Source organism: Thalassophryne amazonica, chromosome 10 (assembly GCF_902500255.1).
Source record: "Thalassophryne amazonica chromosome 10, fThaAma1.1, whole genome shotgun sequence".
In the NCBI taxonomy this organism is placed as follows: Eukaryota; Metazoa; Chordata; class Actinopteri; order Batrachoidiformes; family Batrachoididae; genus Thalassophryne; species Thalassophryne amazonica.
In genome coordinates, this window is record NC_047112.1 from 92,186,071 (window position 1) to 92,203,971 (window position 17,901).

Sequence of the window (17,901 nt, forward strand, 5' to 3'; positions counted from 1 at the left end):
AAGGCTAACACATTTACATTAAATTAATGTCATCATTGTTTTTTAATCTTCTGTAGGTGCCACTGTGGTCTGGTCCAGATCTTCTGAGACCCACCAATCTCAGTCCACATGCAGGACCCTGTTTGGATTTTCTCTGTGGTGTCGGTCTCAGAGTCCACGAGTTGCCATTCAGGTATGTTTATTTATTTATTTGAAAGTTTTGCTTTGTGTTTCACTCTGTCGTTGTCTCTGAAGATGTTCTTGGTCAAGATTATCAATCGTTTGCTGCTGGGTCTAAATGCTACTTTGTCTTCTTTCAGGGCTTCCCGGAGCTGCTCCCGGGGAGGTGCTGGCCGTTTCAGAGTCATCAGGGGACTCTGGTCGTCGCTCTGTTGCACCCCGTCAAAATGAGTCATGTGACTCTGGACCATCTGCCGCGCTACAGCTCCCCCAGTGGACGTATTGACTCGGCGCCCAAAGATTTTGAGATCTATGTGAGTGATTACGATCTAGAAAAGAAGCGTGGAACTCCACGACTGATTTATTTACCGACTTTTTCCATCTCTAGGATATCTTGTTAATGTGTCACTGAGTAACTCGATATCTAACCGATCTGTTGGAACCCTGTTTACTTCACAGACGTACTAAAGCAGCGCCATCAGATGGCAAAAAGTTTGACACTTTTGGCTGCTGACAAAATTTGGAAAATTGCGGCTGTGAAATTCGCAAACAACAATTAGCACACAACCTGCTGCTATGCTATGCTAATGCATAATCCAACCCTGAATATACTGTCGACAGCATCATTATGATTTTCTTTTCAGGAAAAGGAAAAACAGATTTGTTTTAAACTGCGAGTGACCTCAGAACACAGTGAGCTGCTTTCTTTAGATAGCTTAATGCTAATGCTCAAGCTAACAGGGGCCTAGCTTGGGGTTTAGCTAACATTCAGCAACTTTTCACCAGGAATTTTTTGTGATAAATGTGCAGAAGGAGAAGAAATGGTAAAGAAAGTGATTCATGATAAACTTGCAGATAATCATTCCATTAAAATCACATGGAATTCTGCTTTTTTGAGCTCTTGTTGTTGTGCTAATTAGCATGAGGGTTAGCTGCAGAGGTCTCTGTCCCACATGTTGTTTCCGTGTTTCTGGTTGGCCCACAAGTTTTATTTCTAACATGTTCTCGCTCTGTCTTTCTCAGGGGATGGAGGACGAGGATGACGACGGAACTCTGCTGGGGAAGTTCATGTACGACCAGGACGCACACCCGACGCAGACTTTTGAGCTGCCTGTAAGTTTGAAGAAACATCTAAAGATCTGTTTGCACTTTGTTGTCTAGATATTTGAACTGCACACATCCTAACAGCGCTTTTCTCTGCTCCTCTGTTCTTCTCCACCTGCAGAAACCCAGTGAGGGCCATCGCTACTTGGCCTTACGTGTCCTCAGCAGCTGGGGTCACGCAGAGTACACGTGCGTGTACAGATTCCGTGTGCACGGAACAATGGACATCACATGATATTTGAAGCACAAGTCTGTTTAAATCCTGTAAATAATAAATTGATTTAAATGAAGAAAAACTTGTTCTTTATTTCAGCCACTTTAAACAGAAGTTTAACTCCTTCTTGGCAAAACTGCAGCCTTTCTGACAAACTCCTCTGGACTCATATGAAGAAATAAAAACAGGTTCCAGTAATTGAAATGCTGCTGATACAAATCCCATCTGTGTCTTCATCAGTTAAAAATAAAATGTAGAAAAAAGTGACTCTGGTGTCAGATGAAAAGCCACCATGTAAAAGTTTTCCTTGACTGGATTTGGAACAATTTTGAGGCGGTTTACGAATAAGTAACATTTATTAACAAAAATACTCTGTAATATTTACAATCCTTCTCTGCTCCACTCTGTAAAGCTGGACAAGTGATGCAACACACAAAAGTTGCACAATATAGTTTCTCAAACAGCCACAAAAGCCTGTAACTCTTTCAGAGTCATCATGGGTTCTTGATGGCTTCCCTCACTGGTCTCTGTTCAACAGATTTACCAGTTTGATCGGTATCAGACATAATTAGTGACTTAGAAATGTCCATGTGTCCATCCCCTGACTTTAAAAGAAAACTGGCAGTAATGTAAAAATAAATAAATAAATAAAATGTCAAAATACTTATGAGCTATGAAAATGAAAGCTGTGTAAAAAAAAATGGTTGTAATTAATCAAAGGATAATAAATTTTTAAACTGTTGTAATTAACCCCTTGAATTAAATCTGAAATTCTACACTACAAGCATGTTAGCTTCATTTTCATTTAAACTCCATTCTGGTCATACACAAACTCTTGTTCAATAAGGTAATTATTAAAGGGGTCATTGTTGTATTGAAGTCAGGTTTAACTACATCTTATGTTTTCACGCATTTAAGGTTTAGCGTTAAATATCTCAAAAGTCCCACAATTCTGTGTGTGTTTTCAGACATTCTCCCACTGTAATCATCACTGAGGACGAACAGGGCTCGTTTTAGACCTCTGTGACATATGTAACAGAAATACTCCTCAAAGTACATTGTGGTAGTTTTCAGAGGCAACTGTTGTGTGGGCCGCTGAAGAGGAGGTACTGCTGGCCCACCACCAGAGGGAGCCCTGCCTGAAGTGCGGGCTTCAGGCACGAGAGGGTGCCGGAGCAACCAGGAGTGACAGCTGTCACTCATCAACAGCACCAGCTGTCACTCATCATCACCAGCACCATAAAAGCCAGGCAGCAACTCCACCTCGCTGCCGAGATATCATCTACTAATTAGGTAATATTCTCTGCTGTGTCTGAACGTTGACTTACGTGTGATCTGTTTGCAGCCTTTATCCTGTGGTGCCCTGTCAGCTGGGTTGGCGGTCAGTGAGAGTGCCGATGTCTTCGCCTCTCACTCCAACCAGATAAGTGGTAACAGGAGCTGCTATCGTGTTCCTATTTCGGAGGTGGAGGTGCTCCCTCCCGGAGGAACTGTTTTCTGTGAGTGAGGATTTACTGGGTGTGTATCCACAAACCCACCATTAACTGTCTCTGCTTCCTGCCAGCAGTACCAGGTCTGACAGCTTGAGACGGTGGTCACCTGGAGATTCAGGACTTGTCGGCTCCAGTGTTCTTCAGATCTGTTGGCGGTGGAAGCCGTGTGGGACCCGGCTCTTCTCTGGACGGACGTCTTCTATCCTCGAGCCTGCCCACACGTCACTTTTCGTATAATTGACTATCATTCTCAAACTGCATTTGTCTGTATTCCGTTGTGCACAGTTTGCAAGATTAAATTGTTATATTTTGGCTTATCCATTGTCCGTTCATTTACGCCCGCTGTTGTGGGTCCGTGTCACTACACTTTCCCAACAGGATATCTTGGCCAACGTCATGGATCCCGAGGGGCGTCAACCATCGGCTGAACCACCAATGGAAACGCAAGGTGCACAGGCGCCAGCAGGAGGCGTGTTAGGTGAGCTGCAGCAAATCTTAACCGCCTTCACTGCTCGGTTGGACTTGGTAACCGAGTGGAAAGTTATACTCAATCGGAGGATGGAGGCTCTCACCGCTCGGGTGGAAGCGCACACACACGGCGCTGCTGCAGTGCCTCCTCCTGCTGACCAAGTGCCAAATACAGACATTCCAGTGGTCGTTCGACGAACCCCCCCGTCCACTGAAGCATACATAAGCCCTCCGGAGCCGTACGGAGGTTGTGTCGAGACGTGTGCAGACTTCTTAATGCAGTGTTCGCTCGTCTTTTCATAGCGTCCCGTCATGTACGCGTCAGATGCAAGCCGGGTGGCTTATGTAATAAATCTGCTTCGAGGAGAGGCACGCGCCTGGGCTACAGCGCTCTAGGAGCAGAATGCATGGCTCCTAACGATATATACTGAGTTTGTGAGGGAGTTCAGACTGGTGTTCGATCACCCACATAGAGGCGAGACCGCTTCAAGTGTGCTGCTGTCTATGAGACAGGGGCGTCGGAGTGCAGCCAAGTATGCAGTCGCCTTCCGCATCGCAGCAGCGAGTGCTGGCTGGAATACTGTTGCACTCTGCGCTGCCTTTGTAAACGGACTGTATCTCTCACCGCCGCAACCTTGGCCAGATCAGGGGCGACGGAGTTGGAGGAGATTATGAACCCCAAGAAGGACAAAGAGGTGCGGTGGAACTCGCACTTCTCGCCCTTCACAAACAGCCGGTTCTCCAACAACCGCTGCAGGACCTGACGTACATGCATAACATGAGTCTCCATGAGTCTTGTGAAAATTTGGGCTCCATGCAGGGGCGTGAACACTGAATCTAACAAGGGCAGAGGGTATCGGTTGCGAACCGTGATCTCATTCAGCCCCCTGTAATCAATGCATGGACGGAGTCCGCCGTCCTTCTTGCCCACAAAAAAGAAACCTGCACCCATCGGGGAGGTGGAGTTCCGGATCAGCCCGGCAGCTAACGAGTCCCAGATGTAGGTCTCCATCGATTCGCGTTCAGGACGTGAGAGGTTGTACAGCCTGCTGGACGGGTACTCAACGCCCGGAATCAAATCAATAGCACAATCGAATGGACGGTGCGGGGGAAGGGTGAGCGCCAGATCTTTGCTGAAAACATCAGCAAGATCATGGTACTCACTTGGCACCGCCGTCAGATTGGGGGGAACTTTAACCTCCTCACTAGCTGTCACACCAGGCGGAACCGAGGATCCGAGACATTCCCGGTGGCAGGTTTCGCTCCACTGAGCCACAACCCCAGACGGCCAATCAATCCAGGGATTGTGCTTTATCATCCAAGGATAACCCAAAATCACACGGGAGGTAGAAGGTGTTACATAAAACACAATCTCCTCCCTGTGATTACCAGACACCACCAAAGTCACTGGCTGTGTCAGGTGTGTGATTAATGGAAGAAGGGTGCCATCTAGTGCCCGTACCTTCAAAGGTGAAGGTAGAGCCACTAGAGGGAGCCCGACCTCCCTTGCCCATCTGCTGTCCAGCAGATTCCGACCGACCGACCCTGTGTCCACCAGTGCTGGGGCGTGAAGGGTTAGATCCCCACTCAGGATCGTGACTGGGATATGTGCAGATTTACGGGGTTTCCCCACGTGGGTATTATGACCCACCCTTAGCCCAGTCTCTAAGGACGAGTGCTGAGTTTTGACCGTTTGGAGCAGTTTTTCTGCGTGTGCTCGGTTGAGCTGCAGTGAAAACACTCCCCACTGACCAGCCTCCTTTGTCTCTGATCTGATCGCCTTTTGGCCCTGCTCATTTCCATAGCAACGTCAGCAGGGGGAGCTGTTGTCACGTTGAGTGCCCTGGCTGTGGAGCGTGGGGAAGACGGCTTCCTTTCGGACCTGGGAGGAAGAGGGACGGCTTGTGCCTGACCACGCCCTTCGTCTCGCTCCTGTCGGTGTTCTGTTAATCGGTTGTCCAACCGTATAACTAGGTCGATAAGCCCGTCTAAATACCGCGGCTCGTCCTTCGCCACCAGGTGCTCCTTAAGGACCAGAGACAGTCCGCTTACGAAGGCAGCGCGGAGCGCAACAGCATTCCAGCCAGCTCGCGCTGCCGCAATGCGGAAGTCGACTGCATATTTAGCTGCGCTCCGACGCCCCTGTCTTATCGACAGCAGCACGCTTGAAGCGGTCTCGCCTCTATGAGGGTGGTTGAACACCTGTCGGAACTCCCTCACAAACCCAGCATATGTCGTTAGGAGCTGTGAATTCTGCTCCCAGAGCTCCTCGAAGCAAATTTATAACGTAAGCCACCCGGCTAGCGTCTGACACGTACATGACGGGACGCTGTGAAAAGACGAGCGAGCACTGCATTAAGAAGTCCGCGCACGTCTCAACACAGCCTCCGTATGGCTCCGGAGGGCTTATGTATGCTTCAGGGGAAGGTGGGGGGGTTCGTTGAACGACCAGCGGAATGTCTGTCTCAGGCCTCCGGTCAGCAGGAGGAGGTGCTGCAACAGCGCCCTGAGCCTGCGCTTCCACCTGGGCGGTGAGAGCCTCCATCCTCCGATTGAGAATCACATTCCGCTCGGTGACTAAGTCCAACCGAGCAGTGAAAGCGGTTAAGATTCGCTGCAGCTCACCTAACACGCCTCCTGCTGACGCCTGTGCACCTCGCTCTTCCATTGGCTGTTCAAGCGATGGTTGATGCCCCTCGGGATCCATGACGCTGGCCGAGAAATCCTGTTGTGAAAGTGTAGGAACACGGACCCACAACAGGGGGCGTTAAATGAACGGGCAATGGATAAGCCAAACAGTAACAATTTAATGTTGTGAAGTGCACAACGGAATACAGACAAATACAGTTTTGGTAATACAGACAATTATATGTAGAGTGACGTGTGGGCAGGCTTGAGGATAGAAGACATCCGTCCAGAACCGAGCCGGATTCCACACGGCCCTCATCGCAAACGGATCTGAAGAACACCGGAGCCGCCAAGTCCTGGATCCCCAGGTGGACACCGTCTCCAGCTGTCATAGCTCGTACTGCTGGCAGAGAACAGAAACAGTGTAGATGAGTGTGAGTTCGCACACTCAGTAATTCCACAGTCTGTGTTCTTTTGGGAGGGAGCACCTCCACCTCCAATCACACACTCGTGCAGCTCCTGTCTAACCACTTATCTGGATGGAGTGTGAAGCGAAGCCGTCGCTGATCACACCAAACACCAATTCCACAGATAAGGAAAACACCACAGGAAAACGGCTGCAAAGAAGTTCAGATTATTACTCAATGTTTTAAGTCAGCAAAGAAAATTACCTCTTACGGTAGCTGATTTCTCGGCGGGGAGGTGGAGTTGCAGTCCGGCTTTTATGGTGATGTGGATGATGAGTGACAGCTGGTGCTGATGATGAGTGACAGCTGTCACTCTCTGTTGCTCCGACGGCCTCTCGTGCTTGAAGCCCGCACTTCAAGCAGGGCGCCATCTGGTGGTGGTGGGCCAGCAGTACCTCCTCTTCAGCGGCCCACACAACACGATTAGCAGAACGTCGACGGGAATGGGCCGAAGAGTGTGGTCAGGCACGAGCCGTCCCTCTTCTTTACGGGTCTGAAAGGGAGCCGTCTTCCCCACGCTCCACAACCAGAGGGCTCCGTGTGGCAACAGCTCCCCCTGCTGACGTTGTTAGGGAAACGAGTTTCAAAATTAGATCAGATGACAGGTTGAGAAGGCTGGCCCGCAGGGAGTGTTTTCTCTGCAGCTCAAAAGAGCATATACAGAAAAACTGCCCAAAATGGCCAAAACGACAACACTCGCCCTTAGAGACTGGGCTAAGGGTGGGTCATAACACGCACGAGGGGTGTGCACGTAAATCTGCACGACTCCCAGCCACGATCCTGAGTGGGGATCTAACCCTTCACGCCCCAGCACCTGTGGACACGGGGTCGGAAGGGAATCTGCTGGACAGCAGATGGGCAAAGGAAGTGGGGCTCCCTCTAGTGGTCCTTCCTTCACCATTGAAGGTACGGGCACTAGATGGTACCCTTCTCCCTTTAATCACACACAAGACACAGCCAATAACCTTGGTTGTGTCTGGGAATCATCGGGAGGAGATTGTGTTTTTTGTAACAACTTCTACCTCCCGCGTTATTTTGGGCTTCAAATACAATCCCCGGATTGATTGGCCGTCTGGGGTTGTGGTTCAGTGGAGCGAAACCTGCCACCGGGAGTGTTTAGGATCCTCGGTTCCCCCCAGTATGACCACTAACGAGGAGGTTAAAGTCCCCCCCAATCTGATGGCGGTGCCTGAGGAGTACCATGATCTTGCTTATGTCTTCAGCAAAGATCTGACACTCACTTTTCCCCCACAGTGTCCGTATGATTGCGCTATTGATTTGATCCCGGGCATCGAGTACCCATCCAGCAGGCTGTACGACCTCTCACGTCCAGAGCGCGAATCAATGGAGACCTACATCCGGGACTCGTTAGCTGCCGGGCTGATCCGGAACTCCACCTCCCCAATGGGTGCTGGTTTCTTTTTTGTGGGCAAGAAAGACGGCGGACTCCATCCATGTATTGATTACTGGGGGCTGAACGAGATTACGGTTCACCACTGATACCCGTTGCCGCTGTTGGATTCAGTGTTCACGCCCCTGCATGGAGCCAAAATATTTACAAAACTTGATCTTCGTAATGCGTACCACCTGGTTCGGATCCAGAAGGGAGACAAATGGAAGATGGCATTCAACACCCCGTTAGGTCATTTTGAGTACCTGGTCATGCCGTTCGGCCTCACCAATGCGCCCGCAACGTTCCAAGTCTTGGTTAATGAAGTCCTGCGGGACTTCCTGCATCAGTTTGTCTTCGTATATCTGGACGATATACTCATCTTTTCCCCGGATCCTGAGACCCATGTCCAGCATGTACGTCAGGTCCCGCAGCGGTTGTTGGAGAACCGGCTGTTTGTGAAGGGCGAGAAGTGCGAGTTCCACCGCACTTCTTTGTCCTTCCTGGGGTTCATAATCTCCTCCAACTCCGTCGCCCCTGATCCGGCCAAGGTGGCGGCGGTGAGAGACTGGCCCCAACCAACAAGCAGTAGGAAGCTGCAACAGTTCCTCGGCTTTGCAAACTTCTACAGGAGGTTTATTAAGGATTACAGTCAGGTGGTTAGTCCCTTGACAGCCCTGACCTCCTCCAAAGTCCCCTTCACCTGGTCGGATCGGTGCTTTAGGGAGTTGAAACGCCGGTTCTCGACTGCGCCAGTCCTAGTGCAGCCCAATCCTAACCGCCAGTTTGTTGTTGAAGTGGATGCCTCTGACTCAGGGATAGGAGCCGTGCTGTCCCAGAGCAGGGAGTCCGATAAGGTCCTCCACCCCTGTGCCTATTTTTCCCACAGGTTGACCCCGGCTGAGCGAAACTATGACGTGGGCAATCGAGAACTCCTTGCGTTGAAAGAGGCTCTTGAGGGGTGGAGACACCTGTTGGAGGGAGCTGTGGTTCCATTCACGGTTTTCACGGACCATCGGAACCTGGAGTACATCCGGACCGCCAAGCGTCTGAACCCCAGGCAAGCTCGCTGGTCACTGTTCTTCGGGCGTTTTGACTTCCAACTCACCTACCGCCCCGGGATCAAGAACCAAAGATCTGACACCCTGTCCCGGGTTCACGAAGAGGAAGTCAAAGCCGAGCTGTCAGATCCCACGGAAACCATCATCCCTGAGTCCACTGTCGTGGCCACCCTCACCTGGGACGTGGAGAAGACCATCCGGGAGGCCCTGGCATGGAACCCGGACCCGGGGACTGCCCCGAAGGACAAGTTATACGTCCCACCAGAGGCCAGAGCTGTGGTCTTGGACATCTGTCATGGTTCCAAGCTCTCCTGTCACCCAGGGGTGCGAAGAACCGTGGCAGTGGTCCGGCAGCTCTTCTGGTGGGCGTCTATGGAAGCCGATGTCCGGGAGTATGTCCAGGCCTGCACCACCTGCGCCAGGGGAAAAGCTGACCACCAATGGGCACAGGGACTCCTCCAGCCATTACCTGTGCCTCACCGCCCCTGGTCCCACATCGGCCTGGACTTCGTCACGGGCCTCCCGCCGTCCCAGGGCATGACCACCATCTTCACGATAGTGGACCAGTTCTCCAAGGCGGCTCACTTCATGACCCTCCCGAAGCTCCCGACGGCCCAGGAGACAGCAGACCTCCTGGTACACCATGTCGTACGTCTGCATGGGATTCCATCTGACGTGGTCACCGACCGTGGTCCCCAGTTCTCCTCACAAGTCTGGAGGAGTTTCTGTAGGAAACTGGGGGCCACCATAAGCCTCTCGTCCGGGTACCATCCCCAGACGAACGGACAGGCAGAGCGGACCAACCAGGATTTGGAGCAGGCTCTCCACTGCGTGACCTCCGTGCACCCGACGGACTGGAGCAACCATCTGGCCTGGATCGAGTACGCTCACAATAGCCAAGTTTCATCTGCCACCAGCCTCTCCCCATTTGAGGTATGTTTGGGGTACCAGCCCCCATTGTTTCCGCTCATGGAGGGAGAGGTCGGGGTGCCCTCGGTCCAGGCCCACCTCAGGAGGTGCCGTCAGGTGTGGCGTACTGCCCGCTCTGCCCTGCTGAAAGCCCGGATGAGGGCCAAGGCCCATGCAGACCGCCGGCGTTCCCCGGCCCCTGTATACCAGCCCGGGCAGGAGGTTTGGCTATCCACCAAAGACATCCCACTGCAAGTGGAATCCCAAAAACGTAAGGACAGATTTATTGGACCGTTCCACATCCTCAAAGTCCTCAGTCCGGCCGCAGTGAAGCTGAAGCTATCAGCTTCACTGCAGATCCATCCTGTTTTTCACATGTCCCGGATTAAGCCCTACCACACTTCACCACTCTGCAACCCCGGACCGGCACCGCCTCCTGCCCGGATCACCGACGGAGAGCCGGCATGGACAGCCGGCTCCTGGACGTCCGTCGTAAGGGCTGGGGGTTCCAGTACTTGGTGGACTGGGAGGGGTATGGACCTGAGGAATGCTCCTGGGTGAAGAGGAGTTTCATCCTGGACCCGGCCCTCCTGGCCGACATCTACCACCGACATCCCGACAAGCCTGGTCGGGCGCCAGGAGGTGCCCGTTGGGGGAGGGGGTCCTGTTGTGTGGGCCGCTGAAGAGGAGGTACTGCTGGGCCACCACCAGAGGGCGCCCTGCCTGAAATGCAAGCTTCAGGCACGAGAGGGCGCCTTAGCAACCGGGAGTGACAGCTGTCACTCATCAACAGCACCAGCTGTCACTCATCATCACCAGCACCATAAAAGCCAGGCAGCAACTCCACCTCGCTGCCGAGATATCATCTACTAATTAGGTAATATTCTCTGCTGTGTCTGAACGTTGACTTACGTGTGATCTGTTTGCAGCCGTTGTCCTGTGGTGCCCTGTCAGCTGAGTTGGCGGTCAGTGAGAGTGCCGACGTCTTCGCCTCTCACTCCAACCAGATAAGTGGTAACAGGAGCTGCTATCGTGTTCCTATTTCGGAGGTGGAGGTGCTCCCTCTCGGAGGAACTGTTTTCTGTGAGTGAGGATTTACTGGGTGTGTATCCACACACCCACCATTAACTGTCTCTGCTTCCTGCCAGCAGTACCAGGTCTGACAGCTGGAGACGGTGGCCACCTGAAGATTCAGGACTTGTCGGCTCCGGTGTTCTTCAGATCCGTTGGCGGTGGAAGCCGTGTGGGACCCGGCTCTTCTCTGGACGGACATCTTCTATTCTCGAGCCTGCCCATACGTCACTTTTCGTATAATTGACTATCATTCTCAAACTGCATTTGTCTGTATTCCGTTGTGCACAGTTTGCAACATTAAATTGTTATATTTTGGCTTATCCATTGTCCGTTCATTTACGCCCCCTGTTGTGGGTCCGTGTCACTACACTTTCCCAACAGGAACATTACAAAAATCTGAACATGGTCTAAATACTTCTGGAACTGACTTGAATTACAAACAACATACATTTAGATGTAAAAGCAATTTGCAATATTTTCCATAATAATCACAGTGTAGCTTTTTCTTCAAATTGCACAGCCCTGCATGGGGCTGTATGTTAAAGTCACACCTGGCAACAGACAAAAAATAATTTACAGAACAGATCAGGGGAAAGAGAACAGATGGAAATTTGGAGGGGGGGGGCGGGGGGGGGGGGGGGTAAAAACTGCTGAACTTAATATGACTGAAAATCAGGTGGAGTTAAGAAATTATTATAATGGAAAATAATAAAATTGTTTATTTTCAGGAATTTGTTCTGAAAATACTGGACAGTTTGAGGTCTTCTGACTGAAGTAAAATTATTCAGTTGGAAACTGAGAAATGAACAAAGTTAGTCTTTGAGATTGTGACAAAATGTGTCTTTAGGGTAACAGAGGTTAGAGGTTAAAATCTGACCCCATGTGGGCGCTGAGACGTAGATGGGCGTGGCTGCGTTGTTGACACTGTTGTACCACTTCCGCAGGGACTCTGCACCGATTTTCAGAGCACCTGTCCCGCCCAGAGACTGGACTCCTCCCACCTGGGGGAAAAAAAACAGCAGGAAATTTCAAGGGAAGAAGGACCAGATTAAAGGAAAACGACTAATAACAGAACATTTAATGATTTGATTAATTGCATAAACAGATCATTCTTGAAATGAAACCCAACAGATTAATGCTGTAGCTCCGCCTCTTCAATCATTTCCAGGTGGTGAAGAATTGTCATTTTCAAAAATTGTTCAGTTTTTGATGAGTGACAAAGTAATGAAACACATTTTATAACCAATAAGACTATTTTCGAATTTGTAGTTTTTTGACAAAGGATCCTTTTTTTGTACTGTTTTTACATAAAACTCTGAACCTGACGGAGATCTTCAGAACACACACTGTCCCACTGCAATACCTAAAGGTAATGTACACAACGTGCACGTCTGCCTCACCCTGTTCTCCTTAATGGCAGCGCTGTCGTCTCCCAGGGCAACTTTGGAGGCAGCAAAGCGAAACTCGGGCAGGCCCAGGATGGGCAGGTACTCATGGTTCAGACTGTCATCCTCCACAATCAGCCGCTCCACCTTCTTCACCACGGGCAGCACCCAGGGCTGGCTCTCATCAGTACAGTACACAAAGCAGCACAACACCTTATTTATGCACCACATGGCCTCTTTGAAATATGAACATGTTCACTATCCAGATCAGCACAGAGCCACACTGGAATTTGGCAGAAGTTTTACACCGATGTCCTTCCTGACGCAACTGGGTGAAACACAAAAAGCCCCTGGTCTTCTTAAGAGGACCCCCATCCAACCACCAACCTGGACTCACTCTGTTTACCTTCTGACATCTGACAGCATCAGACACACACAGAGCAGACTGTCTACACAACCCACCTTCCACTTATAACAACCAATATTTTATAAAATTGGGGTTTTTTAATTCATTTATTTTTTGGAGAACCTTAATCATTTTCATAATTATGGCTTCTCTAACCGTAACTGACTTAATTGTAAAGCGAGAGCCCCAGACAGACATACTGATTTAAAAAAAAAGAAAAAAAAAAAAAAAGCTTGATCTCCCACTTTAGCTGTGCAGAAACAGAAAACCAAACATATTCTGGGAGACGTCCCAGTCGCTGCCCCAACACCAGGAGATGTTCCGGGTTCGAAGGGGTGAAACGTCACGGATTGGTGGTACCCAGCTGACGACCCTGCAGCAGGCCAACCCGTAGGCACTGGAGGAGGTGCGTTAGGGAGCAAATACCATAGCAGGCGAACGCCTACCTGTGATCATGTATCATGTACAGTTCATACTATTCTAGTATATATAATCATAGAAATTTGATTCAATTTTCAAAGATCTGTGGCTTTAGGGTAACACATGGGGTCCAATCTCACTGGACCCACCTGTGGCCAGCCCTGTCTTGCTGTTTTCCACGTGAAAACCTGGGAAGGAGAAACCAAGCAGCAAACATCAGTGCTGAAAAAGTGAAGACAACACAGAAGTCACAAAACGTGGGGTTACTTGAATGGTCACATGAGGATGGCTCCAAAAGTAATTCACTCCCAATTTGTTAAAATGTTCAGCTTTGCAGCAAAAATAAACAGCTTGGTTTCTGACCTGGTCCGTCCAGATAACACCACTCTCATCAGACCCATCTCTGATGGAGATGAGTTTGCCTACAGGAAGGAGATTGATCGATTGGTGACCCTGTGTAGAGAGAATAACTTGGAGCTCAATGCTCAAAGGCAGTGGAGATGATTGTGGACTTCATTTAAACCCATCACCCTGTGTGTCTCCCCACTTGAAACTGTGGAGCACTTCTGCTTCCTGTGCTCCAACAATTGTTTTTCTTTCATGATTAATTTATTTTGGTATGTTGTGTGGTCTTAGTCTATTTCTATGTTACTGGGACTATGGATGGAAATTAGCATCTTGCTATAATCTGGCATATTTACATGTAACAATGTTCATTAATATGCATTGTCCCATTTCCCACAACAGGGGGCGTAAATGAACGGACAATGGAAATGCCAAAATATAACAATTTAAAGTTTTGAAATGTGCACAACGGAATACAGATGCTGCTTTTAGATAACAGTCAATCACAGATGGCGTGTGGGCAGGCTCGAGGATAGGAGACGCCTGTCCAGAGAAGAGCTGGGACCCACACGGCTTCCACTGCCAACGGAGACCTGCAACACACCGGAGCCGCCAAGTCCTGAGTACCCAGGTGGCCACTGCCTCCAGCTGTCAGATCTGGTACTGCTGGTGGGAAGAAAAAACAGGTTATGGTGGGTGTGCGAACACCCAGCAAACAGTCAGCAAAATCACAGGTCCCTCCTGAGGGAAAAGTCCCCCACTCCCAGGTAGCAGGAAAACTGAATACGTGCAGTGCCTAATATAATACTTAGGAAATTTAGGAGTGGAAACGTGAGCTCCTCCAAATTCCCACAAAACCAGCTCAAAGCTGTAAGTATTCAGAAGGTTACAACTGCAAAGAGTTCAGAAGCAAATATGTGCGTACGGCACAGAGACGGCTGAGAGGTTTACCTGTCGGGTAAGCTGATTTCTCAGCAGGGAGGTGGAGTCACTGCCCGGCTTTTATGGGATGAGGTGTGATGATGGGTGATGACTGACAGCTGTCAGCACTGGTGCTCCTGTGAGGCGACTGCGCCCTCTGGTGCCTGAAGCCCGCCATCAGGCAGGGCGCCCTCTGGTGTTGGGCCAGCAGTACCTCCTCTTCAGCGGCCCACACAACAGGACCCCCCCACCCCCTCAACGGGCGTCTCCTGGCACCCGACCAGGCTTGTCGGGATGGCGTGTGTAGAAGTCGGCCAGGAGGACCGGGTCCAGGATGAAGCTCCTCTTCACCCAGGAGCGCTCTTTGGGTCCGTAACCCTCCCAGTCCACCACATACTGAAACCCTCGGCCCTTTCGATGGACGTCCAGGAGCCTGCGAACAGTCCATGCAGGCTCCCTGTCAATGATCCAGGCAGGAGGCGGCGCCGGTCCGGGGGTGCAGAGGGTTGAGGTGTGGTGAGGTTTGATCCTGGAAACATGAAAAAACCGGGTGGATCCGCAGTGAAGCTGAAGCTGCCAGCTTCACTGCGGCCGGACTGAGGACCTTAAGGATTGAAAAGGGTCCGATGAAACGGTCCTTCAGCTTTTGGGATTCCACTTGTAAGGGGATGTCCTTTGTTGATAGCCAAGCCTCCTGCCCGGACTGGTGTGTGTATATATATATATATATATATATATATATATATATATATATATATATATATATATATATATATATATATATATATATATATATATATATATATATATATATATATATATATATATATATATATATATATATATATATAACCAGACATGCTGTGGTGAGAAATTTTATGTTACCTGTAGCTAGAACGCCATTAAGAACATTGTCACATTTCGGATCACATTAAATTCATTGCAAATGAACGTTTCATTAAAAAACTTCTGAAACAGTATTTATTGGTATAAGGAGTAATCTGAGTCAACCCTTTCAACATGCATAGATGATGATTAATTTGATCTGATATGTTTTTGGTTTTGATATGTGATTTTTATTTTTCATTTATTTTTATATATTTTTGAATGTATTTTTGATTTACTATATTTGTAAATCTGTTTGGGCCCCAGGAAGAGTAGCTAATGGGGAATGTGTGCAAAATCCCATGCTTTTATCACAAAATGAACATGTTTTATGGAAATTTTAACTAAGATGCACCGCTATCATGATGATACAGAACCTAGAGACAAGCACCGGCACCAACAGGCCTCAGGGCCTATCTTGGACTTACTGTAATTCTTACGTTTAACGGGTTTAAGGCAATCTGTTTCTTCAAATCATTAAAGTTGAACTAACTTATTAGATTTCACAGTATAAACATTTGCATACTCATTCACATAAATCATCATGTTTAATAGCACTTTCCCTGTCACCAGCTTCATCACCTCCATGATGATTTTTACAATGACCTCATTACAACACAAATGATATTCAAAACAAAATAGATAGGAAGATATCATACTCAAGTGACTGATATGTGTTGGGAAAATGTCATTATTTCCAGTAGCTTTTCTCATACAATGACCAGTGACAGCTCAAGTTTTGGTTGGATTCTTGATGCCTGCAGTATGCAACCACAAACAGCAAGAAAAATAATAATGCTCTCAACACAAAACATGGTTCAGGTTTGCTGAGAGCTTTAATATACGTGAGTGTGACTGACATTTAACACTACATTTACTCTGAGACACAGAGGCTGACCAATATCATTACTCCAGCTGGGTGATTGCTTCCATTTATACTGTCTCATGAATAAACACTCCTCAACTGGAAGCAGATTTAAGCAGCATCCAAATAGTCCTTTATGTTCTACATCGCAGACTGTGCATTTCAACCGTACATCACACATGCATTACACTGCTGTAATGATCATCATTATTGGACTCTGAAATACCTAATGCTTAATTACAACAAAACAATTCCATCGTGACATTTATATGAGCATTCTGAATTCATTCACCACTGCCAAATGTCAGTCCCAGTGTGAGTCTTCCTCCCACTTCCAAAGACGTGCAGGTTAGGTGAATTGGAAACATTAAATTGGCCGTAGGTGTGTGAATGAGGGGGCACATGGTGCCTTAGTGGTTAGCACTCTTGCCTCACAGCAACAAGGTTCTTGGATCGCTTTTCGCTTGGAACTTTCTGTGTGCTTTTCGCATGTTCTTCCCATGTTTGAGTGGGATGCCTTCAGGTGCTCCAGCTTCCTCCCACTTCCAAAGAAATGCAGGTTAGGTGAATTGGTGACTTTAAATTGGCTGTGCGTGTGTGTGCAGGTATGAATGTGTTTGTCTATGTACAGCCCTGCAACAGACTGACAGCCTGTCTAGGGTGTACCCTCCCTCACGCCCTGTGACTACTGGGCTTGCCTTCAGCTCCCCCCCTGCAACTGTGACCCTTGGTTGGAGTAAGTGGGTATATGAATGAATGAAAATTGTATTTTTTTTCCAGACTCTTCACATAGAAACTGAAGCATTTTTTTTTTTATTTTGATAACATAGACATACAGCTCCAAAAAAAGAGAGAAATTTCTCAATATATTATAATAATTTATATGATCAATAGAAATGATTTGTAATATAGAAATGAACTTCTGAAAAGTATGTTCATTTTTGCACTCAATACCAGGTTGGGGTTCCTTTTGCATGGATTACTGCATCAATGTGCTGTGGCATCAGGATGTGCCACGCTCCACCAAATCTTGAAATTTGAGTAGACTATGTTTTGCGCCCCCCCCCCCCCCAAGAGTAATGTCTACTGAGATTTTTTTTTTATTATTATTATTGTGTTTGTACCACCATCTGAAAGATTATTCCATTTAGTTGCTGCACAACTAACCTGCCGCAAGTATGGTTGCCAACTCCCTGAAATGAAAATAAGGAACACCTGTGTGCTGGGTCGTCCGACCAAGTGGCTTTTCCCTGACCACACTATTTCGGCTATTTGGGGGTGGAATGTTTCAAGTCCTATCCATTCCATACCATAATCATATGGATATGCAATGGCTTCCAACATTGACCAGACATATTTATAATCGCCTCATATACAAAAACACACAAAGCAGAATTTGATCAGATTCATGTATTTGAGTGATAGGAATACATGGGAAACAAATTTATCATTCAACAATTTATTTTGTCAGTGCAAAACATAAATGTCTCTTTTTTGGATTTACAGAACTCCTGCTTTGCTTCAAACAGCATAAAACATAATAAAACCATTTAACATGGAAAAGTAAAATTCCAGTACCAGTGCAAATATATATATATATATATATATATATATATATAATTTTTTTGTTATATCTAAATTAAGTCCAAGACATAATCAGTGTCTTGGAAATGTTCATGCATCCATCCCCTGACTTTTCCGAAGAAT

General features: G+C 48.1%; 1 protein-coding gene across 1 annotated transcript; it reads right to left on the reverse strand.

The window, feature by feature from the left end:
* Positions 1-733: 733 nt before the first annotated feature.
* Positions 734-12,583, reverse strand: LOC117518159 (aspartate aminotransferase, cytoplasmic-like). The gene is made up of 3 exons (XM_034179218.1): positions 12,368-12,583; positions 11,845-11,968; positions 734-795 (listed from the first exon to the last, which is right to left on the reverse strand). Exons 1-3 carry the CDS (start codon positions 12,581-12,583, stop codon positions 734-736), a joined length of 402 nt encoding a protein of 133 aa, XP_034035109.1.
* Positions 12,584-17,901: the final 5,318 nt, after the last annotated feature.

What these genes read in the sequence shown, in the direction of transcription:
- LOC117518159 (XM_034179218.1), bottom strand. Translation starts at nt 12,583, where the DNA reads ATGTGGTGCATAAATAAGGTGTTGTGCTGCTTTGTGTACTGTACTGAT. An exon ending in CTGCCATTAAGGAGAACAGG is followed by an intron (nt 11,969 to 12,367) that starts GTGAGGCAGACG and finishes TTTTTCCCCCAG; the next exon opens with GTGGGAGGAGTCCAGTCTCT. An exon ending in CGTCTCAGCGCCCACATGGG is followed by an intron (nt 796 to 11,844) that starts GTCAGATTTTAA and finishes TTTCCTGAAAAG; the next exon opens with AAAATCATAATGATGCTGTC.